The sequence below is a fragment of the Fragaria vesca genome, linkage group LG6 (assembly GCF_000184155.1).
Source record: "Fragaria vesca subsp. vesca linkage group LG6, FraVesHawaii_1.0, whole genome shotgun sequence".
Classification (NCBI taxonomy): domain Eukaryota; kingdom Viridiplantae; phylum Streptophyta; class Magnoliopsida; order Rosales; family Rosaceae; genus Fragaria; species Fragaria vesca.
In genome coordinates this window covers 16161010-16187019 of record NC_020496.1, presented here as the reverse complement: position 1 = coordinate 16187019, position 26010 = coordinate 16161010, and the positions used below count along the sequence as shown (strand labels likewise).

The 26010-nt window shown below is 37.7% G+C and overlaps 6 protein-coding genes across 6 annotated transcripts in view; all 6 read left to right on the top strand.

Annotated features, from left to right (window-relative positions):
• The first annotated feature begins 3628 nt into the window (after positions 1 to 3628).
• On the top strand, positions 3629 to 4172 carry LOC101302383 (lamin-like protein-like). Its single transcript, XM_004305406.1, has 2 exons — positions 3629 to 3782; positions 3859 to 4172. The coding sequence occupies exons 1-2, from the start codon at positions 3629 to 3631 to the stop codon at positions 4170 to 4172; spliced, it is 468 nt and encodes a 155-aa protein (XP_004305454.1).
• A 1102-nt stretch (positions 4173 to 5274) lies between these two features.
• Positions 5275 to 8084, top strand: LOC101314583 (protein SYM1-like). Its single transcript, XM_004303157.1, has 5 exons — positions 5275 to 5612; positions 6666 to 6821; positions 6935 to 7067; positions 7175 to 7214; positions 7715 to 8084. The coding sequence occupies exons 1-5, from the start codon at positions 5358 to 5360 to the stop codon at positions 7800 to 7802; spliced, it is 672 nt and encodes a 223-aa protein (XP_004303205.1). The 5' UTR covers positions 5275 to 5357; the 3' UTR covers positions 7803 to 8084.
• Positions 8085 to 10037: 1953 nt separating this feature from the next.
• Positions 10038 to 12206, top strand: LOC101314294. Its single transcript, XM_004303156.1, has 3 exons — positions 10038 to 10433; positions 11413 to 11477; positions 11776 to 12206. Exons 1-3 carry the CDS (start codon positions 10176 to 10178, stop codon positions 12182 to 12184), a joined length of 732 nt encoding a protein of 243 aa, XP_004303204.1. The 5' UTR covers positions 10038 to 10175; the 3' UTR covers positions 12185 to 12206.
• A 3673-nt stretch (positions 12207 to 15879) lies between these two features.
• Positions 15880 to 19603, top strand: LOC101314004 (ATP-dependent zinc metalloprotease FTSH 2, chloroplastic-like). The gene is made up of 4 exons (XM_004303155.1): positions 15880 to 15966; positions 16559 to 18042; positions 18606 to 18846; positions 19105 to 19603. Exons 2-4 carry the CDS (start codon positions 16559 to 16561, stop codon positions 19441 to 19443), a joined length of 2064 nt encoding a protein of 687 aa, XP_004303203.1. The 5' UTR covers positions 15880 to 15966; the 3' UTR covers positions 19444 to 19603.
• A 525-nt stretch (positions 19604 to 20128) lies between these two features.
• Positions 20129 to 22741, top strand: LOC101302095 (pentatricopeptide repeat-containing protein At2g41080-like). Its single transcript, XM_004305405.1, has 2 exons — positions 20129 to 22094; positions 22731 to 22741. Exon 1 carries the CDS (start codon positions 20129 to 20131, stop codon positions 22052 to 22054), a length of 1926 nt encoding a protein of 641 aa, XP_004305453.1. The 3' UTR covers positions 22055 to 22094; positions 22731 to 22741.
• A 1217-nt stretch (positions 22742 to 23958) lies between these two features.
• The window catches only part of LOC101313720 (protein SRG1-like), a 3613-nt gene continuing 1561 nt past the window's right edge, over positions 23959 to 26010 (top strand). Inside the window, exons 1-3 of the mRNA XM_004303154.1 lie at positions 23959 to 24133; positions 24866 to 25323; positions 25744 to 25988. Of these exons, the coding sequence (XP_004303202.1) occupies positions 25063 to 25323; positions 25744 to 25988 (506 nt within the window). The 5' untranslated portion in view covers positions 23959 to 24133; positions 24866 to 25062. The remainder of the gene's footprint in view (positions 24134 to 24865; positions 25324 to 25743; positions 25989 to 26010) is intronic.

The window sequence follows — 26010 nt, the reverse complement described above, 5'->3', positions numbered from 1 at the left end:
CTCTTTTGTATGTTCAATTTGAATCATAATCAAGGTTTTTTTTTTTTAAGATGTTTGATGTAAGTTTATTATTTTACTCTGATTGGATCTAAGTTTTGCGGTCTTTTGATGTTCTTTAGTATATGATGCACTTCTGTTAATCTTTTCCTCTTTGTTTGCTGCTTTCGATAAAAAACATTAGGTCTTTGATTAGTTTTCTGTTGGAGCGTGTTACATTTTGTGATAAGAGAAACGAAGCTCTTCATAGAATTTATATATGGTTGGGACTACGGAGCATTTAAGTTATGGAATTAAAAAACATGAAACTATGAGACTTTGGTTTAAAACAGAAAATAGCTTCTTTCTTTTTTTCCTTCTGAATCCAAAAGACTTGGACAAAATGTCTTTTTTTGTCCTTTACTTGCATATATTACACGAGTAATGCTATGGTGTGTTAATGTATGTGATGCATCAATTTTGTCCTCAAGTTGTAAAATGAGTCTTAAAAGTAGTAATATTAATTATCAAAATTGTAATATGAGTAGTTAAAGTTGTAAAAAAAAGTTGGTTACAACATTAGTCCTCATTTGTCCTTAATTAAAGTGGTAATTGAGTCCTTAAAGTTATAACAACTTTGTTTTTTTAATCACTTGAGGACTCAATTACCATTTTAAACACACATTTTATCACTTTAAGAACACATGATTACTAATGTTGTAACTAGAAAATTTTACAACTTTAAGCACTCATATTACAACTTCGAGGACAAATATTACTAGTTTGAGGACTCAATTTACAAAGTTGATGCATCACATCATTCACATGCATTAACACATTATAGAATTTTTCATATTATACTAATCCTCACAATAAACTCAATAGTATCAAATTATGTTGAGAAAAGTCTCGGTTGGACTATTGAAGGATTAAGGACTTGCAATTTTAGATGGTTTTTAGACAGTTTAGTTGTTTGGGATTTGATTCTATTTCATGATATATTGAGACATTCATACTAAAATTCGTTTAATTTTTTAGTAATTTCTAACCATGAAACTCACAGTTGAATGAATACACAGTTAGCCAAAGGTATCAAAAGTAAATGTATAGCTGATTCATTTGGCATGTGAAAGTAAAAGTTCGTGAAAATTTTCTTAAATTATTAATTGTTTCGCTTTTAATAGAAAAAAAGAAACTTTATGACCTGTATAGTTTTACGCACCTTCAAAGTTAAAGCTAATTACTAAAGTTCCACGTATGTGGTGAGTTAAGCTTTATAACTACTAATTAAAATTTGATGTATCCACATCCATTATCTTTTTCCTTCTTTCTATAGTCCTATGAACATGTTATGCTTCTTTCATAACTCAGTGCTTTAATCTTTATTTTTTATTTTTTTGGGTTTTGAAATTCCATTTCATACAACCTAAACTAATAGGGAAATGGAATTTTTGTATGAGTTTCTGTTTATACCGAGATACATAAGAACGATTGATCATCAATTGGATGAGTGTTCTATTTTTGTAACTTTTGTTTAACTAATATATTCAGGTTAGCCTCAGCTCACGTTGACCATTTAATAACTACTATCCATTTACAGATTATACAACAAGTTAATGACAATCTAACGTTGTCTGACTAAATGATCCTACAACTAATCCTCTTACAATGCAGCGTTGTGTGAATATTATCTCACATAATACTAAGAATTAAATTCAATTTACCCCCATGAGGTTTGTGAGTAACTTCATGTTAATCCCTATACTTTCAATTTCATCAGTTTACCCCTTAAACTTTTGAATTTTCATCAAGCGTGACCAATGTCCTATATTATGTCCAAATCGGACGTTAATTGCTGATAATTTTAACCTTAACTGTGAGGCCCGTATTTAGAATATGGGCAAATTAAACCTTATATGTTCAAATCGGACCTTAACTGTTGATAATTAACGGTCAATTCAAACAGAATATGAGAATTTGGGCACGGCAGACAGAAATTGAAGAGTTCAAGGGGTAAACTGATTAAAATAAAAGTGTAGGGACTAACATGAAGTCACCCCCAAACCACAAGGGGGTAAACTGAATTTAATTCTAGATAAGGAGAAAACATTTCTTCTCCATAACAATCGCACGACAAAGAAAAAGTAATAAGCCGTTGTGTGAACAACATCTCACACAACATTTTTAAATAGAAAGTTATTGTGTGAATTTCGGTAGATTTCATCGACAGCTGCGCAAAAACCGCTCGGTATCTGTTGATATTCACACAACATACCTTATTGAAATAATATTGTGTGAGTTGACCGTCACACAAAAGTTTTTACAGGAAAAGCTATTGTGTGAGTCTTGGCAGATATCATCGACATATGCCGAGGTCCTTCCGTGTTGATGTCGATAATATCTGTCGACATTCACACAACATTTTTGTACAGAAAACTGATGTCTGATCTCGGTATATTTCATTGACATATATCGACACCTGCCTAGAAGCAGCTTGGCTTGTGTCGGCATTTGTTAATGATATCTGCCGAGAGTCACACAATCGTTTTTATTGTAGCGTTGTGTGTAAGTTGATCAAACAAGCTCTGTTTCATCGTTGTGTGACATGTTGATCAGACAACGATCAGATTAACAATGGTTTCGGCCTATATCAGAAGACATGATTTCGTCGTTGTATGATGCATTTTTTGACGTAGTGTTGGTTACGAATCTAGAATATTTTCTACAACACTGATCTAAACACGAGCTTGAAATATAGGAGCAAACACATGAGGTACAACTAGGACAGATGTTTCAGAAAAAATATTGTACATAAGCTCCGGTGTGATCATGTGCACACCATTATCTGTTCCATGTTCCCCGTATGATAACTAATTCTTTTGTATAAAAATAGCAATGTATCATTTTGTTCTGCAACTGTGTAAGTTATATTGTCGGTACCCCGGTAATAGTAGCAATGCCTAAACCCCGCAACAGGGCGTGGGCTACCTATCTAGTTTGTACTAGAATGCTAAAGACTTTGCTTAGTAGGATGCAAGTATTTCATCTGTGGTTCTCCTAATATTGATTTAAGTAAGATAGTTTGTTAAGTTGTGGATTGTCTCTTCCAAAATTACTCTATGAACGCAGAGTTTGATTGAGGTAATCATCATCCTCATTCTTTTTTTTCCGCAAAAAAAAAAAAAAAAAAAAAAAACAAAAAAAAACAAAAACAAAAAACAAACAATCTATTAAGGTGAAAAAGCCATGCCTATGACAAAGTTCCATCCCGAGAACATGACCTGCATAAGGATATGAGATCAGAAAAGATTGGTGGACACACTTTCCGGTTAGCGAAGTCGACCACTTGCTGAAATAGCCCCTCTAAATAAAGTAGGTGGTAAAAAATCACACAGATATGGTTGACATATACCTAGTGTGAAGACAAGGCCAAAGTTTAAACGACTCTTTACACACTTTTGGGATGAGAAACTCCATCTCTATTTGCATGAGACATGAATTTGCTGCTACTTCTTAACTATTCTTAAATCTTAAGTGCCCCGGAACTCAATGAAGCAAAAGCCAACAAGTAATCCACAGATAGGTAGTGATATTGAGCTAGCTAAGGTTGAGAGTGGAGGGTTGGAAAAACAGGGTTGAGTGGTTGATGAGCATGCTAGTGATACTGATGATACTAATGTCACATACTGTTGAATCCAGGGAACCAGTGCTTCATAGGGTTGGAGGGGGAAGGATGACTTGGATCCCCGATATTAACTTCACTGATTGGTCAAGTAAAGAGCATTTCTATGCAGGAGATTGGCTTTGTAAGTACACCTCTCTTTCTCTTCTCAAACTCAAACCTGTTTTGGTTTTCTAATTTCCTAATCTTGTACCTTCCAGACTTTGGGTTTGACAAACAGCTCTACAATGTCCTAGAGGTAAACAAGACCAGTTGCGAGAGTTGCATCGACAAAGATTACATATACAATGTCACACGAGGCGGGAGTGATGTGTTCAACCTGACAGAGGCAAAGACATATTACTTTCTGAGCGGCCGAGGCTATTGCTACAAAGGGATGAAAGTAGCTGTCTTTGTTGAGCAATCCCCTCCTGAACTTCACCGCAACCATGGTCTCAAATCATATCCATATACCAGCAGCAACTTCATCATCATTCTCACTATGCTTGCCACTATGACAATCATTTCTTACTAGTAAAGTTTTACTCGATCCTCTTATTAGTTACTAGTATGGATGTTAGCACCTAAAGCAAGTAATGAGATAAAGCAACTCTTTTATGCCCAAAATAAATGACTTAATTCGTAGGCAAATTTCATCGACAAATCTAGAATAAATGTGTTTTGTTCTACAACAAAAGGGTTTGCAGGGAGTACTAAATTCCCATTTGATGCCAGTAAGCAACCACCAAGGAAGAGCAGAGAGGAAGCCAAGTTTAAATCGAAGTTGATGGACTTGGTGATGTTCTCTTTCATCTGGGGAAGCTAAGGGACGGTCACTGCATCACCAGAGGTCATATTGTTTGAGGAAGTCTCAGATAAATCTTCAAATTTCAAAAACTGACTCGTTTGATCGAGTGGCCGCTAGATGAGCATAGCATATGGGAGCATCTGAAAAGAAAACTATTATGTTAAATAAGGCCTATAATTTACTTGCTGAAATCTAATATATCAAACAATATATCACTAGATTTGCATCACAGCATAAACATCAAGAGGGTTTCTCCAATTGCACTTAATTAGCCACTGAAATGGCAGTGATACTTCTGTGTTACCTATAAATCATGGAAATTAGAATTTAGGAAAGTCAGGTTTGCACTTAAACATAGGATAGAGAATGCACTAGTTCATGCACAATATTAGTAGGGTCGTAAGTAGGCTCGAGTCACTTGTGTTTGACTAGTATTCAGTTCGGTTTTTAGCTCGTTCAACTCATGCTTGTAAGTTAAATGGCACGAGTTATTCTCAATAATAAGCCCGATAAAAAAAACGAGCCTAGTTTAAACTAAGATATATTCGGCTCGTTTAGCTCGTAGTAGCTCCTTTCTTTTATGAGTACTTTGAGTTTGTTAAAATCTTAGGTCGTTTATTAAAACTTGACTTGTTAATGACTTTGTAAACAGTAAAAGACTGGTTTTTGTGCATAAGTAAGGTTACGTTTTTCTGAGTGTGAATAAATTTCTAAAATTAAGATTATCGGTCATTAATCCACCCTAAACCCTCACTATTTCACCCACTTTTAGAGGGCATAGCCGCATAACAAATCTAGGCCGAAACTGGGACAAACCTTAGTCACCCAACACTCCATGTTCAGTACATTTTACTTGTTTTGACCAGGTTCATTATTAACCGGAAGACACAGATATTTGTTTCATTTTTGAGAATGCATGCTTTGGGAGGTGGAGGTTATGGCGGGTTCTGGGGATGGGACTCAATACCAAAGAAACCCAAACAACAAAGAAAGCGATTCGATTCCAAATCCTCCAGTTCTGTCGAGGCCACCGGAGGACCCGGTTTCCGGTTCCCGTTAAAGCAAGCAGTGACGGCTGGCTCACTGGCTTTAACCGGAGACACTATTGCTCAGCTCAGAGAGCGCTGGAGAAAGGCCAGGACTTTAGACTCCAACCCCACCTCTCAGGTTTCGTTAACTTCTCTTGTTTTCGTTGTGTTGGGTTTTTTTGATTGGTTTCTGAGACAAAGTAGAACAAGTTAAGCTTGACAATAAAGATATTAATGAGGTTTATATTCTCTTTTTGATTGTTGTGTTTGTGTTCATAGGTGGGTAAGAAACAGGTGGTTTGGGACTCTTTTTTTCAACTGCATAGGTTTGCTGTTGGATTTTGTTATAGATAGAATTTATCGAAGTTTGGTGCAAATGCTCATATCTATGCTCAGTTTGTCTATACTATGTCAAAACTGAGGAACTTGAATGTTTTAGCTGTTAAATTGAATTGAGGAACTTTAATGTTGTTGCTGCTAAAGTCAATTGAGGAACTTGACTGTTGCTGCTGTTAAATTGAATAACTGCTGATATCGGATTTTGGTACATGCATTCTCCTTGATTGCTGACAAAATGTTGGCAACACTTGGTAGGTTGTGGAAAGTACACTTATAAACTTTGGTTAGAATGACAAGAATTGGTATTTTTTTTACGGAAAAAGAAGTATTTGTACTCATGCTTTGCATATTGACAGACACATAAAGAGAAGTAAAGTACCAACAGAGGTCAGGAGTTTGAGTCAAGGCTTGTGTAATGCTGAGATGGATAGGTAGCTGGATTAGAACTAGAATTATGCAAGTGTAATCTATCACTTTGAGTTGCACCATTAGACCACAACTTTCCAGCTTAATGCTTGTCGTGTGTTCATGGTGTTTAGGTTATAGAGGGTGGAATGATGAATCAACACTTGGTGCTTTTGAATTTGCCTAGAATTTATCTCCAGTGTCTGTTTCTTGTGGATAATAAGTTACAGAATTCTTGGTCCGCTTCCTAGTTGATATGGGCATCCATCCCCAGTTGGTCCATTCTTTTTCAATTCTATGTTCCTTAATAATTCTTGTCTAGTTTAATAGTCTTCACTTGTTTTAGTTTACAAATTCTTATGTACAGTTTGTTGCATCAGCATTTTCTTATTTACCTGGTTCATCAGGCTCCTTTGAGTTTAATGTTTGACCAAAAGCGTTTCTTTAGGATGTCACTCAAACTCTCCTCTCAGACCATGATTGGCTTCGTGCACTTCGGATGACTTCTTATGGGTTTCTGCTGTACGGCCCTGGCTCTTATGCTTGGTACCAGTATCTTGATCATTCTTTGCCAGGGAAAACTGTAGTGAACCTAATTCTGAAGGTACAGTCATTATTAAATTCTCACCGTTAATGTTAAGGTCTAATGACTTTAAAGGAACTTGGACAAACCCCATGTAAAAAGTTTTTTTTTGTTTTTTTTTTTTGTTGTCACAGGTTTTCTTAAACCAAGTTGTTCTTGGTCCATCTGTGATTGCTGTTGTTTTTGCATGGAACAATATATGGCAAGGGAAACTCTCACAGCTTTCGGAAAAGTACCGGAGAGATGCTCTTCCCACATTACTTTACGGTAAAAAACGCTACTGATTTATATATGTTCATTTGATTATAGTCCTATTCAGATTTTATGAACTGATTTTTGACACTTACTATATTTTTTTTTTTTTGTTTTTGCAGGATTTAGGTTTTGGATACCTGTCAGCTTATTAAACTTCTGGTACATTTTCCCTGTTAACTTGCTGCTTCTACACCCCTTCTAAGTGGCATGTGAAATTATGTGCTTCTATGACTACTAACATAGCACACTATTTCCCTTTCTCTGCTCTCTTGAAGTGGTTGAGGGGGAACTTCAGTGCAAATTCATATTGATACATTGATAGTAGAACTGCATTATTATCCATTGTCTCAATTTATAGTTTAAGATATAAGCGAAGGACGATGTGCATATGTATATCTATCTGCGTGTATAAAAGCAAATAACATTGACTTGAGGAGAAGCTTTTCATACCCAGCATTGGCAAATCTAGTTGTTATTGTATGTGACCCAGTTAGACGGGGAAGTATTGTAGGCAAAGTGGTTGATTACTTGATTCCAGGAACTACTTTTGGGAATTACAGCTTTTTAATCCCAAAATTCAGTACTTTTGACTTTTGTATGATGATATAATCTAGATGCTATTGGGTTTGTAATAATTTAATGTAAATGCTTCTATGCAGGGTGGTGCCTCTTCAGGCCCGTGTAGCTTTCATGTGTGTGGGTTCAATATTCTGGAACTTCTGCTTGTCTTCGACAATGAGCAAGTAACATATGAGCACTTATCGACACTATATATCAGCAACCAAAACTTTGACCATAAGGTATCAGCAATTCCAGAGGAATGTGGTAGACCTCATGTACGGAAGGAGCTGTCCAGAAGCAACTTCTTAATTCAGTAAGTGTAGAGATGATTGTAAAATCATCAATCTAGTGAGCAGAAAATCAATTATTTACTGCTGGTCTGGAAAGAATGGAAACTGATACTTTCTTATTTACCTGGTAATTACTTTTGGTCTTTCACATAATCAATTTTTTCATAATTTCATGTTCTCAACTCTTACTGAATCATATACTGACAAGTTATAAGATAACAGGCCCGTTCTGGTGCGGACGTCCGCACTGGGCTTAAAGTGCGGATGTCCCTCCGTTCTCCACTGGACGACGCTAATGACGGCACGCCTCCATCCGAGCGGACACCAGAGGCATCCCCGATCACTTTCCCTTGCCGGTGAGATCGATTTGAAGGTCTGGGCAGCAACCTCCACTCAAAACTTCAGACAAGATCGATCTCGGCTGCAAACTGGTATTCGGCGGACTGCCGGTAAGGGAAAGTGATCGGGGATGCCTTTGGTGTCCGCTCGGGTGGAGGCGCGCCGTCGTCGGAGCCGTCCGGAGAAGAACAGAGGGACGTCCGCACTTTAAGCCCAGTGCGGACGTCCGCTTCAGAACGTTTCTGTATAAGATAAAGCAGTAAACATAAGTGGATTTGGGAGGGATGTATTCCCCGGAACTTCTTTTTGCAATCTCTAGCTTGAGTGCAACTTCCCATTGGACTGGAATGATTCACTTTTATTGCAGTAATAAGGTGGGAAGTTGATAATGGTTTGTTGTGGCTAATCAGGCCAGCAAACCTCAGGTCTTAAGTGTGTATGACCCTTGAAATATGACTAGATACTCAGTCTGGTATTCCAACTTTAAAATAACCTAATGTGGCCTTTCAACATTGGATCGTTCATTGATGTCGGCCTTAGGCCTAGCCGGAGATGTCTGAATTGGTTGAAGAACATACTGAGTGGTATTGATGCATGTGACCAAAGTTTAAAGGACACATTTTGGTCAGTCTGAAGTTGGAGTATCATTGATGATTGATTGGGTCACACGCTATTCACGACAGTTGATCTTCTTAAGCTAAGCTCTCCCATGCCAGGATTGCCTAAGTAGGGAGGCAAGCAAGAAGGCGCATGTGACTGTCTTAGGTTTGGGGACAGAAGTGTGAATGCGATTGTTCAATGGTAGTTCAGTTTTCTTGGTCCCTTTTCTCTTTTAGCATCAAAGTCTGAAAATATATGCTATTCTGCTGTGATTGCTGTCTATTTATCCATGAAGCTTTTGGCATTTCAGAAAGGTTATCTTGATTGTTGCCAGTTGTTTTTTCAATCAAAGGGAATGAACCCTAATGAAGTAAGCAAAACTGCAAAAGCAAGGCATCTAAATTCTAAAGAACGAGCAATATAGACTATGTAGTGTTTCATCCTCGATGCTTCGGAAAAGATTTTATGGCCAAACAGTGAACTGAATTATCACTTGGAATAAAGTTTAAAGCACTGAACTTAAAGTTACAGAGAAAAGCAGAACTGCAACATCAACGTACCAGTCGAAATTTAGCAATTAGTATTTAGTAAAGCAAAGACTTCAGAAACGCACTGGTCATGAATGAGAGCGTTAGAGACTTGAGCAGGGTGCTGGAACCAGTTCAATAATCGACCTCTAAACCAATCTTGGAAAGGCCATCAGCCACTTTATTAGAACCAATCTTCTCTGTAAATTCTAAATATATGATTTATTTGAAAGTCTTCAAAGCAGTTCTGATAATGTCTACTTGTTTAGAGCCTTGTTGTTTCAGCTCATCAGTCATCACAACCTTCTTCATTGTTGAGTTTTACCAAAAAGAAAATGAAGCCTGCTGATTTTGCTGTAATTTTTGTACTAATTATCGGATGATAGTCGTTCACACATGTACGGGTGACTGACATAGTCGTAGGCAAATCTGTATCGTAGAATCTGTTGGAACCTAGTCGCATCCACCAGAAGAACAAATAGATAGCGGCTTAGATGTATAGGGATTGATTCCTACCTTACTTTCCATCGAATTTATGGATGTTTCACTCAATCCATTTGCCAAAGAATCTAGAGGATGGGGAAGTATCACATACTTCACCACTTTACATCAGAATGAAACAGTGTAGAGCATATATAAAAGTGAAAGATGAAAAATGGACAAGTACGTAGAACAATGCCTGAATGACCTTGAAGCAGAGAAAGGAATAAAGCTATAAAGTCTTAAAAAAATCCCAGAACCACAAGCATTGCATCTGTGCTAGGGAGGTAACCATAGTTTTGCAGATTTAATAGAACGAAGACATGACGAGCAGAAGAACCAACTCTAACACTTCAGCAACAATTAACCCCAGACTTGCCTACCCTCCTCCTCCTCCTAGTACCCATGACAATCCATACGAGTACTATTTTCCTTCTCCTCCTCCACCTTCCCTTTCTTCTCCTCTTAACCATCTTTCTCCGTATGACTACTTTTCAATTGATGATACTGATGATGTTAATGATCACTGGCATTTCGAGAACCCTGCTCGGCCCCTGTCAAATTCCATCCAAATCACCCGAGTAAGTAAACACTAGCACTCCCTAGATAGATATACACACACACACACACAGTTATCAGTCCTTTTCAAATAAGGACCTCCTTACCTTAAGGTACGGATTTCCTTAATTTGACATACTTTCCGATCATATTTTCTCATCATAGCCGTTCAGTATTTAGATATACATGATTAGATCTTCTCTGTAAATTTTCAGCTAATTTGGTTATCGTTAAGGTATCGAAAATGTATTAAATCAATGAACGAACTAAATTTGTTCATCCTGAACCGTACGTTCTTTTAACTCTAAATCACAGTTTTAAATGTCTTAACGATTATCAATTTGGCTGAAAATTTATAGAGATGATTTACTCATATATACCTAGATCCTAAACGGTTAAGATGAGAAAATGTGATCGAAAAGTGGGTCAAATAAAGAAATCCGTACCTTAGCTAAGGTAAGGAGGTCCTTACCTGATCAGCATTGTGTGTATATATATATATGCTGGATCAGGAGTGGACGTCCGCACCGGCCTTAAAGTGCGGACGTCTGTTCATTCTCCACCCTTCGGCGCCGGCGACGGCACGCTTCCACCCCAGAAAACTCCAGCAGCGTCCCCGACCACTTTCCCTTCCCGGCGAGTCCGTTCTTTTCTAGTTTTCCGGCGAGATCACCCAAAACTTCAAACAAAGTCGATCTCGCCAGAAAATTGGAAAAGAACGGACTCGCCGGGGAGGGAAAGTGGTCGGGGACGCTGCTAGAGTCTTCTGGGGTGGAGACGCGCCGTCGCCGGCGCCGGAGGGTGGAGAACGGACGGATGTCCGCACTTTAAGCTGAGTGCAAACGTCCGCTTCTGATCCTCTATATATATATATATTATTTTTTTTTTTTTTTTTATTTTTTATTTTTTTTTTTCCCTTATTCGTAGTCTATTATCATCATAGTTCTTAATTATCAAAGATCAAGAGACCATTCCTTTTTGGTAACATATATTGTTCACCAGGTTACCAGAACAAGGCGGCCATTTGAGGGTGCTATAGGAGCAGCACGACTTCCTGACTTTGCAAGGTAATCTATATCTTCATAACTCTTCACACACATAACATTCAATTTGATACTAAAATTGCAACTTTTCGATGAGTAATGTTTCAAATATATTGATAGCAAAGTTGCAATCAAGAACCTAGTTTATAACATGCAAGACTTCCTGGTAAGTATCCAGAATATCAGTACTAAAAAACTTCTCAATCCAGCTAGCCATTCTGCACTGAATTGCCAAAAATTATATTATCGGTGATCGATCAGATGGATGTATTCAGCTGTTCATATTATTACTTGTTCATATTTTTTTTCCCTCCACTTGCAGCTTACTAGCGCCACCAGGTTCCCGAATTCATGCTGTACTCCTGGACGATCCAAGGACTCGACAGATCCTCAGCGGCCAGTGGACTCCGGCAGCTCCTAGACAAGAAGCCGACTCGAGGTTGACATATAATGAGCAAAAGAAGGCATTGCAGAAGCTGAGGAAGGAGATATACAATCCTTTAAGGAGAATATCGCCTACGGTGAACTTGTATTATAGAGGCACTGTTGTTGATAGTAACAAAGAAAGAAATGATAATGGCAAGAGTTGTGCTATTTGCTTGGAAGACTTTGAGCCTAAACAAGAGGTTATGCTCACCCCATGTAAACATATGTTCCATGAGGAATGCATTGTACCTTGGGTCAAGAGCAGTGGTCGGTGCCCGGTTTGCAGGTTCGGAATAAGTGACTGATTAATCACAAAGCAAGCCGAGCTAGGTTTCCTGTTGATCGAGTTGTTTTCTGTATCATGTTTACTGATTACTATGTCGGTGTCTCTAAATATTAATAAAGAGATTTTCAAAACTTCAGTCGGGGATTCTTTTTCTGCGACTGTTAAGATCTTGATTCTAATTACTGCATGCTACGTTTTGCATAGATTGGATCACATTTTTCTGAGGCAGAGGTACGAACATGATACAAATTTGCGGATCACCTTTATTTGCCCACCAAAATGCCCACCCTCTTAATCTATTGACACATGTCCATTTTATTATCAAGAATAAAGTTAAACCATTTGAAAAAACATGTGTCAATAGATTAAGAGGGTGAGCACTTTGATGGGCAAATAAGGATGGTTGGCAAATTTGTATCCGTACGTATGAACATTAGGATACAAACGTTTAACGACTGCGCTTTGCATGATAAGATCGATCGTACGTTCTACATGTTTATTGTTTGCTAGCTTCTTGTTAATTCGCTGTTGCTGGTGTTCTGCACTTTTCATGAAATGTGTCTAGTTATGACATTCATGCTTCATGCATAAAATTGTGTCTATTAGAAACGAAAGTAATATCCTCAATTTGCATGCCATATATAGAAAGCCAAATTCAAAACCTAACATTCATTAATGTTTTGATGATCCGTTGATTATGAGATATTGGAGACAATTAAACTAAGAAATTGCAAATGTCTTTTAAACTTTTATATGGGTCATGTGAATTATATATAAACATAGACATATAGGTCAATAACCTGATTAGTTTCCATCGAGACGAGGAATGTTGGTTTCGGGCGCCTCAATTACACTCCATCGTGTACGAGTTATACGCCATTTTGGTTTCCCTCACTATGACATCATCCGCCCATTTTAGATCCGTCCTGATAGCTTCATTCTCCTCTTCACACTTACTAATGAAAGTCAAAGTTTGTATTATAATGAAGCTTGTAACGATTTAACTTATTGTCCCTTTTAGTCTCTTTCTCCTTTAATTTTGACAATTTCAAATTGATTAATTCCAACAACGTCGAGTTATGAATCCAAAAGATATTAGTTTGAAAGTTGAATCCGGAACTGAATTTGTCACTTTTCAATGTTTCACTTTCATGTTGTGGTGCAAGTTAAGGCAACAAAGCTATATAGCTAGCAGCAAAAACTTACACGCAAAGCTATTCATAACCAGACAAATTTAGAAAAAACATGTTTTGACACCATGGCAATAATCCATTTTTACATTTAAAATAACTTTTTATTTCGTTTAAGCCAACGGCATACGCCTTGCTCCGACCTGAGCATTGCAACAAGAGGGGATGTCGGGATCCCCTTTGATTCTTATCGATGTGCTTCATGGTCACTTGACTCATTATTTCAGTGCATAGTGTATGTTTTCTCTTAATAATGTTTTAACAGTACGTAGACACACTTAAATTCATCTTGTGTGTCTAACCTTTGGTGAGAAATTTAAATAGTGTGTGCTTCCAATAAGAATCACATTGGCATACTATCTGAAGAAATTTGGGTTTCTAACCTTGTTTTTGCTAATGATTGTTTGATATTTGAAAAATCTTTTCTAATTTTTTTTTTTGAAAGGAAATGAAATAATTACATTAAGAAGCTTGTAAGGCTACCAACGTTTACAATGTTAAAAAGTAAGACTCTTAAAATCTTGTTAGGAACCCTATCATTCCAATACATAGGTGAATTACATTAGTTCCCTAGGTTAGTATACCATCGGTTACAAAGTTAGCCTCCTTGAACACATGCATAAAAGTAATAGAATCAAAACTAGTAACTAAAGTTCTGATGTCTTCCACTAGTTTGATCAATCGAGCTCCAAGGAGGTTCAAAAAGTTCATTCACTGCATCTATCACAAGCTTGGAGTCTCCTTCAACATCAACATTTGTGAAACCCTTCTCCTTTGCTTTGAGTAAGCTGTCTATTAAAGCCACAACTTCAGCAATTGGGACTGAAGCTCTTCCAATGCGACTAGAGGTTGCAGAAAGCGGTCTTCCATTGATGTCTCGAATTATAAAGCCACAAGCAGCTGACTTACTTGTGACTGATCTATCAAAGTTAATTTTAACACAAGAGTTAGGAGGTGCTTGCCACTTAATTGTGGCACACTAGTTTTGAGAACAAAGTTTTCCTAGTTGCAGCTAGGAATATATCAAGAGTTGTCTCTAAGTTTGATGCATGTTGTGGTCAACAACTTGATCTATCTAGATAAGTCCTCAAAGTTGTAAAATTTTATTTATAGGAAAACTCTACAATTTGTTAATGCATGACATGTAAACTCTATTTAAAGTTGTAGAATGAGTTTTTAAAGTAGTATATTAGTCCTCAAAGTTGTAACATGAGTCCTTAAATTTAGTAAAAAAAAAAAAAAGGTGTAGTGACAACATTAGTCCTTAAGTGGTAAGAAAAATTCTGCAGCATCCAGCCATGTTGGAAAGGCTTCAGTGCTGTTCCAGAGGCGTTGACTTTAAGAGACAACTTGGTGAAAGTAAAAGAGAAAGGTTTACAGGAATAGAAGTGGAAGGAGATTCCAAGCTAGTAATTGAAGCAGCGAATGGTCGAATTGATCCACCTTGGAGACTAATCAATCTAGTTCAAGACAATAGAGAGATGATGACTAGTTTTGATTCCATGAGTTTTAGACATGTTCTTCGTGAAGCAAATTTTGTGGTTGATGCTATTACAAATCTTGGTTATTCTTGTGATTCTCTTTTGTATTGGAATGAAAGGTGTCTAGTGAGGCTTCTAGAGCCTTACTCTTTAACATTGTAAACTTTGGTTATCTTATGGGTTTCTGTTTATGAAGTTTTTTTTTTCTCTTAAAAAAAAGGTGATAGAAGCAAAATTTATTTATCCCCTAATCTAAGAGCTTATGTTAAGTTAAATATCCCTATAAACAAACCAAATCCTAGGTGACTATCAATGGCCCACCACACCAACAATCGGGCGTTGTCCCCACAATTAGTACTGCGTCTAGCCTGTTGGCCTTGTGAGCTGGCATTCTATTTGAAATGGAAGCAACTCTTAGTTCAGGATTAAGCGATGTGTCGTTGACAACATAATAGGAAAACCGTGTTATTGGTTATATGTGATGTTTCTCCTTAGTAGAGTTATATTTTTGTTATGTCACCGTTTTTTAAAAAGAAATAGAGTTCAAGCAGTTATTGCTACCGGTGCATGTTAGAATATGTTATTTATTGTTCTTGAATTTATGCTCTATGTCCCTCTCCAGTATTTTATGGTTTCATTAATTAAAACATTCGGATAGCCGCACCGGCCCTAACTTTTTTTTGAAAAATATACTGGTATTTTGATATAGATATAACATAAATAGACCATCATCACCTGATTAATTATATCAAACTAGTATAACTCTGTATTGAACTCCTGATGTATGGGCAATCATACAACAGGTAGTCACATATGACATACCAATCGCAAGAAGAGTTCTGATGACGTGCCTTCATAGGTTCCCCAACCATTTGACAGTCGACGCCACTGAAAAAAAAGAAAAGAATCCTGAAACAAAATTTTCAGTCTTTCTGACCAAAAATGAATTTCCACAAACAAAAGCCGCGAACAAAAATCTAAAGAGGTGACAAGGACCCGAAACAACCAGTAACATGAAGCCACGTACGCCTTTCTGAAACCACATCCACTCCCTTCAAAAGCTTGTTCCTTCTTCTCTTTAGTTTATTTCTCGAACCTCGCTCTCTCTAAAATCTTCACCATTTTTTAAGGTACGAACTTGTTTTACGCTTCCATACTTGTGATGGGTTTGTTTTCAATTGCTCTGTTTCGTTTCAGTCTGAGCTGCTTTGCATAACTGGGTTGGGTTTGTGTCTGTGTATATACATGTCTTTCTTGATATTGGTTTCTGCAAAGTTAAGAATTCAGATGGGTTTTGCTTGAATGCGGCTATTTCATTACTTGGATGCTAATATTTTTTTGAAGGGGAGCTAAATCTTTGTGATAATGAAGGTGGCATTTTGCTGAACCAGAAATTATTATCTTGCTGTGGTGTGGTGATATTGAGTTTGAATCTTGATGATTGATGTTCATTCATTTTGAATAAAAGTTGAACTTTGCTTTAGTTTCTACTCTAGTAATGCTTATTCGAGTCAACTGGTGTTTTGTAAAGTCATTATTGTCGTATATATATTGGGATATTGAGCAGCTGTTGAAATCTTGATTCATGGGTTGATTTTACCATCTTTCTTTTTGTTCAGATACATTCAAAGATTAGGTTCAGCTCATGTGTAATTTGTGGTTCAGTACTGAATTTCAGCTCATGCGTTAATATACTAAGTGCGTTTTATATTGTACCAACAGATGGCAGCATCATCAGCTTGCCTTGTGGGGAATGGTTTATCTACCCATGGTACTAAACCAAGTTTGAGCAAGGAATTCTGTGGGAGACCTCTCTTCCACTCTTCAACTCTTCCATCGTTGGCTAAGGAGACAAAAACAGTTCTTGTAAAGGCATCATTGGACCAAAAACAACATGAAGGAAGAAGAGGTTTTCTCAAGTTGCTTGGAGTACCTGCTTTACTTGGAGCAGCGAGTGCTAAGGCCGATGATCAAGGGCCCTCTTCTTCACGAATGTCTTATTCTAGGTTCTTGGAGTATCTAGACAAGGACAGGGTGACAAAAGTTGATCTATTTGAGAACGGAACCATAGCTATTGTTGAGGCTGTCTCTCCTGAATTAGGCAACCGATTACAGCGAGTTCGTGTGCAACTCCCAGGACTAAGCCAGGAGCTCCTTCAAAAGTTTAGGGAAAAGAACATCGACTTTGCAGCACATAATGCTCAAGAAGACTCGGGCAACCTATTATTCAACCTGATTGGAAATTTGGCTTTCCCACTAATTTTAATTGGGGGCTTGTTCTTACTCTCAAGGCGTTCAGGTGGAGGCATGGGTGGTCCTGGTGGACCTGGTTTTCCCCTCTCCTTTGGTCAGTCAAAAGCCAAGTTTCAAATGGAACCGAACACTGGAGTTACATTTGATGATGTTGCTGGGGTGGATGAAGCCAAGCAGGATTTTGTGGAAGTGGTGGAGTTCTTAAAGAAGCCTGAGAGATTCACTGCTGTTGGAGCTCGCATTCCTAAAGGGGTTCTTCTTGTTGGCCCTCCAGGAACTGGAAAGACTCTGCTAGCAAAGGCAATTGCTGGTGAAGCTGGTGTTCCTTTTTTCTCTATCTCAGGTTCTGAGTTTGTTGAAATGTTTGTTGGTGTTGGTGCTTCTCGAGTCCGTGATCTTTTTAAGAAGGCTAAGGAAAACGCACCTTGCATTGTATTTGTTGATGAAATTGATGCTGTTGGACGTCAAAGAGGAACTGGAATTGGTGGAGGCAATGATGAAAGAGAACAGACCCTTAATCAGCTTTTGACAGAAATGGATGGTTTTGAGGGTAACACTGGTATCATTGTGGTTGCAGCAACTAACAGGGCAGATATTCTCGATTCTGCTTTGTTGAGGCCTGGCCGGTTTGACAGGCAGGTGATGGTTGATGTTCCAGACGTACGTGGCAGAACAGATATCTTGAAGGTTCATGCCAGCAATAAGAAGTTTGAGGGAAATGTTTCCCTTGATGTAGTTGCTATGAGAACACCTGGTTTTAGTGGAGCAGATCTTGCCAACCTCCTAAATGAAGCAGCTATATTGGCTGGTCGGCGTGGGAAGACAGCAATTTCATCTAAAGAGATTGATGATTCAATTGATAGAATAGTGGCTGGAATGGAAGGAACAGTAATGACTGACGGAAAGAGCAAGAGTCTGGTAGCATACCACGAAGTTGGGCACGCCATCTGTGGGTACGACATTTTTAATCTTTGATTTTTCAGTTATTCAAGCCTTTCAATGATTCTCTGTGATAGTTTCATCACACATGGTTCCCTCTTTACACTAGTTTCTTCTTCATATTGCACCAATAATTGTTTTGTTTGCGAGTCTGTTTTATTACTTTATTGTTCAGGCAAACTTATATCTATATAAATAATCTAACTGTATGAAATTGTTCAATACAATATTACTAATTGCATTAGAAAATTAAACAGGTTGAAATATGAACCTTCATGGGTAAATGCACTGTTATCAAATGTCAGTTAAAGTTGAATCAGTAAATAATTTTTGTGGCTGTGACCAATTTCTATGTTTTTTTTTTATACTTGTATGGGTTCTGTAACAATGATGATAATCAAGTTTATCTTAAACTCGGTTATACACCCATGACCCACTTGCTCATGCTTTGTTCCATTATGTCTAAACTCATCTTAGTTTTCATTTTTTCTTTTTCTCTCAGTTGCCTGATAAGCTTTAGTAACTCTCAAGGGAAGTTAATAACCTACCTATTGTTCTCATTTTCTCTTCAATACAGGACACTTACTCCAGGGCATGACGCCGTTCAGAAAGTGACCCTAGTTCCACGTGGTCAAGCTCGTGGTCTTACATGGTTCATTCCTGCAGATGATCCTACCTTAATCTCCAAGCAGCAACTATTTGCAAGAATTGTTGGTGGGCTTGGTGGTAGAGCTGCAGAGGAAGTGATCTTTGGTGAGCCTGAGGTGACAACAGGTGCAGCTGGTGATTTGCAACAGATAACTGGTTTAGCCAAACAGGTAACCAACCATATCCACCATGACTCTATCTGCTAATTGGAATTTAAACTGCTGAATTACTATGATCCTTACTTTCCACCATGGAAAAATTTGGGATTGGCAGCTAAATGTTGTGGTTTTCCCTATACACTTATCCAGCAGTTTTAAATTCCATTCCTACTGCACTTCTGTAGTTAATTGCTTAAAGAGAACCCTGTCCTTAGCTCTTTTAAAATCAGTTGGACTGAGCCACTGAGGCATTGATCGACATTATTGCAGATGGTAACCACATTTGGAATGTCTGATATTGGCCCATGGTCATTGATGGATTCAGCACAGAGTGGTGATGTCATAATGAGAATGATGGCAAGGAACTCAATGTCAGAAAAGCTTGCTGAAGACATTGATTCTGCTATTAAGAGATTGTCTGATGAAGCATATGAGATTGCATTGAGCCACATAAGAAACAACCGTGAAGCGATGGACAAGATAGTGGAGGTCCTTCTTGAGAAGGAAACAATGACCGGGGATGAATTCCGGGCAATCCTCTCAGAATTCACCGAAATCCCAGTTGAAAACCGGGTTGCTGCTACAGTTCCCACTCCAGTCACTGTTTAGATAGTGTAAGTCATACCGTCATCGACACTTAGTTGCACATCTATAATTGGTTAAATGTATAAAAAGCTGTAATTTTTGATCATTTGTAAAGTACTGTAATGTCAAATGACCAAATATACTCGAGCCTTTGGTTATATGATACTGTTACTTCATTTGCAAGCAAAATCTAGCAAGCAATTTGTTCACAAGAGTGACGAGTCCGTCAAACGGAGTATGACTCCAAATTCCGTAAAATGGCACCATGGAACTGGCGTTACATGGAGATTCATGTTCCAAATTTTAAGCACACTTCCTCGGCTGATATCATTGATTCTTGCTCAATTTAAGCTCGACTTAGATGGTTCAGTTGTTGCCAAGTAGTTTCTTTGTTTTAGCTCATATAATGGAAATTCTAGATTAACATCTCTGATCGTCTTAATCATATCTCACAATCATTTGCATCAACAGAATGTCTCAAAAACAAAGCGTGGTTGTCATTTTTCAACACCACCTTATGTGTATGATTGTAGACCGATAACTCATATATGTGCAACAATGTTCACTTAGTTAATAACTGACCAAGCAGATCATGCTGGATTGCTCTTAGCTGTAAATCTAACGGTGTAAATAATTATTTTTACTGGTCAGCTATTCACCAAGTGACTACATATAAATGTAGCACTTTTGAACACAAGCCTCTTTGAATATGGGCAAGTCTTGCACTTCATCTATAGAGCAACTGACTACTCTCTGCTCCAAAGGACTCATCAAACAAGCATTTGACACCTTCAAATCTGAGTTACTTTCAGACCCATCTATCTTCTCCCACCTCCTCAAAGCATGCATACCCACAAAGTCACTCTCCCTCTCAAAACAGCTCCACTCTCTGCTCATCACATCTGGGTGCTCCTCAGACAAGTTCGCATCCAATCACCTCCTCAACTTGTACTCCAAAATCGGAGACTTGCAATCAGCTTCGGCTCTGTTTCGGCATCTGCCGAGGAGGAACATCATGTCTGGCAACATTTTGATCAATGGGTTCGTGCAGATAGGCGATTTGGAGAGTGCCCAGAAGGTGTTTGATGAAATGCCTGAGAGAAATATGGCGACTTGGAACGCCATGGTGACGGGTCTGGTGCAGTTTGAGTTCAATGAGGAGGGTTTGGAGTTGTTTAAGGGGATGCATGAGTTGGGGTTTTCGATGGATGTGTTCACATTGGGTAGTGTTCTTAGGGGGTGTGCGGGTTTGAGAGTGGTGAATGCTGGGTGTCAGGTTCATGGTTATGCTGTGAAATGTGGGTTGGAGTTCAATTTGGTTGTTGGGAGTTCTTTGGCTCATATGTATATGAGGTCTGGGAGGTTGGTTGAAGGAGAGAAGGTGATTAAATCAATGCCGATTCGCAATGTGGTTTCTTGGAATACACTGATTGCAGGGAAAGCGCAAAATGGGCAGTCCGAGGGAGTGTTGGATCAGTATAACATGATGAAAATCGCAGGGTTTAGACCTGATAAGATCACTTTTGTGAGTGTGCTTAGTTCGTGTTCTGAATTGGCAACACTTGGGCAGGGTCAGCAGATTCATGCTGAAGTGATTAAAGCTGGGGTTAGCTCGGTTGTTGCGGTGATAAGTACGTTGATTACCATGTATTCTAGATGTGGGTGTCTTGAGGATGCTCTCAAAGCTTTCTGGGAATGTGAAGGTGCAGATGTTGTGCTGTGGAGTTCTGTGATTTCTGCATATGGGTTTCATGGACGGGGAGAAGAAGCGATCAAGCTGTTTGAACAGATGGAACAGGAAGGTTTTGAGGCAAATGATGTTACTTTCTTGAGCTTGCTCTATGCCTGCAGTCATTGTGGGATGAAGGAGAAAGGACTCGAATTATTTGACTTAATGGTACAGAAGTATGGGCTGATACCTAAACTAGAGCACTATACATGTGTGGTTGACCTTCTTGGCCGGTCGGGCTGTTTGGAGGAAGCGGAGGCAATGATAAGATCAATGCCTGTGAAAGCAGATGCTATCATATGGATTACTTTGTTATCTGCATGTAAAATCCACAAAAATGCAGACATGGCAAGAAGGATAGGTCAAGATGTTCTTAGGCAAAATCCAGAGGATTCAGCTTTATATGTTCTACTTTCAAACATCCATGCTTCAGCCAAAAGATGGGAGGCTGTTTCTGAGGTGAGAACAGCCATGAGAGATAGAAAGGTCAAGAAGGAGCCAGGTATAAGCTGGCTGGAAATAAAGAATAAAGTCTACCAGTTTCGTATGGGTGATAATTCCCATCCACAATATATGGCGATTGATTTGTATCTTAAAGAACTGAGGTCAGAGATGAAGTTGCATGGCTATGTGCCTGATACTGGTTCAGTTTTGCATGACATGGATAATGAGGAGAAGGAATACGATTTGGCACATCATAGTGAGAAGTTGGCAATTGCTTTTGGTTTAATGAACACTCCGGAAGGTGTACCATTAAGGGTGATGAAGAACTTGCGTGTATGCATCGATTGTCATGTTGCTATTAAGTACATATCCCAGATTAAAAACAGAGAAATCATCGTTCGCGACGCTAGTAGATTTCATCACTTCAAGAATGGGAAGTGTTCTTGCGGAGATTACTGGTAAAGGAAGGTTATACTGTACCACAACCACTGAGCCAAAAAAGGTTACTTTTCTTATGTTTGATTTAGAAATTTTTGACTGTTACTACTATTTATTATTTAGTTTACAACTACATGAATCTTGGTTGGAGAGGAATTTAGTTTATACGAATCAACTAGAAATTCTTGATCAATGACAAAACATGTTCATTCATTTCAACTGTCAAGCTCTCTTTGTCTTGTACCTTTTGGTCTAAACTCTAAAGTCTAGTTCTCCATTACTTTAAGGGTTAAATTCAAGGTTAGATTTCAACAGAAAAACCAAGTCTAAAATTTGCATGCAAGATACAGTATATATATATTGTTTTTTTTTGTTTTTTTGAGAATTCTCTATTTTGAAGCTCCAACCGAGCATAATGGCAGTGCTTAGTCTTGGCATAGGGGCATTGGGCATTTCCTCTCCCTGCTCCCAAGCTTCTTATTTTGACCAACTCAAGGATACTGACATGGTTTTTTTTTTTTTTTTTGGTCAAAGGATACTGGCATGGTTGTATCAGATTTTTGTTTGTAATTTGTTTTATTTCTGTGGAAAAAAAAAAACTGTGAATAGTAGCTTTCCCGTTTTGCCCCTGATATGAACAGTAAGAACTAGCATTCTTATGATTGATTCGCTGATGTTTCAAAATTTAATTGATCGGCAGAACCTTCCATGCACTAATGAAACCATCGGGTTGTTTGCTCGAGGAGATTGAAGGGAGATGAGAACGAAACCGAAACCCACACACAAACAAGCAAGGGGAAGAAAGAAGAAGAATAATGAAGGAGCTTGAAATTCTTCACTGATTGATAAGGTTAGTAATTTAATTCCATTTGTTTCCGATGAGGCTCAGTTTAATTTCTTGGATAAAACAAAGTGATGACCAACCGTCTGCCCATTTTGTTCATCTGGATTTTGACGAATTGGAAGCGCTGGAGTGATCTGATTGGGGGACTATATGAAGTTTTATCTAAACACTATTATCTAATGTACTGGTTATTGATATTTTGTTAGTCTTTTTTTTTTTTTTCTGAACACTATTATCGACTGAATATATGCTGGATTGATGGAGGTGGAGAATAAGCAATCTCCACGGAATTGAGTTTATGGTGATATTGATATATGGTATTATGAATTTTTTCTGTAAGTGTAATTCCTGGAATTAGATTAGTGTTTCTGACAGCTTCTTAATATGACAAAAAGTTTTCTTATGTCTCATCTATTAAACAAAATATCAGGAAAAATGTTTTTGTCTGTGCACGCAAGGATTGTTAGTACAAGAGAAACAACAAGGATAAGAAAGAGATTAAGGTTTTTAGCAGAATAGCATTTGATCAGTTTATCCATTTGTTGGAAGCAGTAACCTTTGGCATTGACATTTTACATGCTTTCTGTAAAATTTGCCTACGATCTCTTAACAGAAACCCCATTTTCCATTTTCTTGTAAGTTCTATGGTAGGAATCTGTTACCAGCAGTCATTACCTAAGATAGCTTTATACTGTATATGGTTGTCTTCTGGTAATTGGTAAACAGTCTTGGTGATAGTTTGGTTTAATTTGCGGCCTGCAATTTAGCTAATGCCTTGTGCATATTTGTTTTCATATCCTTGGAATGTTTATAAAATGTTTGATCTGCAAATGCATTACATATTGCATACAACCAATATATCGAGTTGATTGGATATCAACCTGATTGTTTCTTTAGATCCTATCTCAAATCTCTGCTAAAATGATATAGGTCATTTTAAAAAAAAAAAAATTGAGCTTATTGTTAACTTGATTGTTTATCAGTAAGCATGAGTGTACTATCTCCATCATCAACCTTTTTTGTTTTAAAGTTGACTGCTTTTTTGACATTCCTTGATCAGATATTGTCTTCTGTCTAGATGGTTGACTCAGTAAGAAACGAGTACCCTGAAGGCCTGAAAAGGACGGACAGTGGTAGTGAAAGCAGCAGTTACAAAGTACCAAAACCTGTATAAGTTGAAGGTCAATAATTATCATCAGCTATGAATTTCCTGCAACTCCTTTGGTTTGCAAACAAATTCTGAAAGGACAACAGATGAGGTATAAATAGCATATAAGATACTCTGCATCTATTTATATTGAAATGGAAAGTTGATGCCATGTGAAATGAAAGAAGGTTAATATACAAAATGATAACACTAATGAATGAAGAGAATGAATTAGAGTAAAACATGTATGCACGTGAATATATTCAATATGCTTCCCTCCAAAAACAGTATTTTTCAAATATCATTCCATAGGATTTTAGATTAACGATTGAATCAGATATACTGATGGGTTGAGTAATACATCAGCTCAATATTTATATAATTATGGAACAGATTGGACTTGGAATAAAAAATCTCTCTAAAATTGAGGTAGAAATATAAAAATTGTAAGGTATTAAATGTATATTGATTTTAGCTGATTCTCTATTCAATTAATCCTTATAAAAGTGGTATTCAAACTAAACTTTTCAGGAAATTCTTTTAAATAGAGGGGCGATTGACTTATGAACTTTGAAGTATATATGAATTCAATGGATCTTTTAACCAAAATATATATGAAAACACATAACAAATCCAACTTTCGAATTTGTAACAAATGTGGCTTTGGGCAGCTCTAACAATATACAGACTCAGTTATTGGTTAGCCATCATGGCTATGGTTGTAAACGGCATCACCTTCTTATCAGTACCTGCAAGGCTTTAGTGAGGAAGATATTTGCTTTTGATTTTGCATTGCTTTGTAAGTTCTCAATTAATGTCTCCATTCTTCCTTTTGATAAAACAGATCTCGAGCCGGATTCACCTACCCCAAGACTAGGATAAATTTTCCTTGAGGAAACAAAAACAATTGCCAAATATAAACAAGTATGTACAGATTAGGAGAGGAATACGGCTCCTATCATAAATACCTCAGACTTGCTCTGAAGATAGACATATATTTGTCATCATCACCAACCTAGCATCAACTCCCTCATTAGAGAAATGGCATCATCGAAACCAGCCAGCTGCTTTTCCCCCTCTGATCAATCAAGCCGCAGTCAACGCACCACTGATAATGATTCAGTCATTGAAGTCCCGGAAGACTATGTTATCCCAAATCAGGAATCTGCAATCTCTGATGGGACTATCCTTGCCGCAATCCCCACCATTGACATGACACAATGGGTCCTAATCAATCAGTCCGCAAACAATGATGAACTTGAGAAGTTGCACTCAGCTTGCAAAGAATGGGGATTTTTTCAGGTTTTTCTGTTCTATCATTTTGCTACCTAAATCATATTGGTGATTTCTTTCCAACTATATAATTTCTGTGTGTGACCCTTATGCAGCTGCAATATCTGTATATCCATATATGCATACAATACATACATATATATACTAGGACGTCAATTTATTTAATATCTTTCGACACCGTCAAATTGTTTACCCATTTATCATCATCCTAATTCAAATTTTTTCTGACATAGTGCTTTAGTAGTTTGCATAGTGTAATCAATATAACATATCATTATAGATCAATTAATTAAGTTTTTTTTAGAGACGGTTCTAGCATAGAAACTTAAGAAATCGATGCTTGAGTGGGACTGCAGTCGCAGAAATCACAGAGTTTGAGTTTGAGGGTGTCTTTGTATTGCATACAATAAAACTTAATAATATTTGCAGTTGGTCAACCATGGAGTTAGCTCCGAACTGCTGGACAAAGTGAATCAAGAATTAGAGAAATTTTTCAAGCTTCCCTTGGAAGAGAAAATGAGATACAAAGTAAGGCCAGGTGATGTTGAAGGCTATGGAATTTTCATCAAATCCCAAGATCCAAAACTAGAGTGGGGTATCAGATTCTTCATGATTACCAACCCTATTGATAGAAGGAAACCCCATCTTTTCCCAGAGCTCCCTACATCCCTGAGGTCTCTCGTCTCTCTCTCTCTC

Excerpts from the sequence above, each read along its gene's own strand:
- LOC101314583 (XM_004303157.1), top strand. The coding sequence starts at position 5,358 with ATGCATGCTTTGGGAGGTGGAGGTTATGGCGGGTTCTGGGGATGGGAC. Across the intron at positions 6,822-6,934 it reads TAGTGAACCTAATTCTGAAG|GTTTTCTTAAACCAAGTTGT; the intron begins GTACAGTCATTA and ends TTGTTGTCACAG. Across the intron at positions 7,068-7,174 it reads TCTTCCCACATTACTTTACG|GATTTAGGTTTTGGATACCT; the intron begins GTAAAAAACGCT and ends TTGTTTTTGCAG.
- LOC101314004 (XM_004303155.1), top strand. The coding sequence starts at position 16,559 with ATGGCAGCATCATCAGCTTGCCTTGTGGGGAATGGTTTATCTACCCAT. Across the intron at positions 18,043-18,605 it reads GTTGGGCACGCCATCTGTGG|GACACTTACTCCAGGGCATG; the intron begins GTACGACATTTT and ends TCTTCAATACAG. Across the intron at positions 18,847-19,104 it reads TAACTGGTTTAGCCAAACAG|ATGGTAACCACATTTGGAAT; the intron begins GTAACCAACCAT and ends ACATTATTGCAG.
- LOC101314294 (XM_004303156.1), top strand. The coding sequence starts at position 10,176 with ATGACGAGCAGAAGAACCAACTCTAACACTTCAGCAACAATTAACCCC. Across the intron at positions 10,434-11,412 it reads ATTCCATCCAAATCACCCGA|GTTACCAGAACAAGGCGGCC; the intron begins GTAAGTAAACAC and ends ATTGTTCACCAG. Across the intron at positions 11,478-11,775 it reads CGACTTCCTGACTTTGCAAG|CTTACTAGCGCCACCAGGTT; the intron begins GTAATCTATATC and ends CTCCACTTGCAG.
- LOC101302095 (XM_004305405.1), top strand. The coding sequence starts at position 20,129 with ATGGGCAAGTCTTGCACTTCATCTATAGAGCAACTGACTACTCTCTGC.
- LOC101302383 (XM_004305406.1), top strand. The coding sequence starts at position 3,629 with ATGCTAGTGATACTGATGATACTAATGTCACATACTGTTGAATCCAGG. Across the intron at positions 3,783-3,858 it reads CTATGCAGGAGATTGGCTTT|ACTTTGGGTTTGACAAACAG; the intron begins GTAAGTACACCT and ends TGTACCTTCCAG.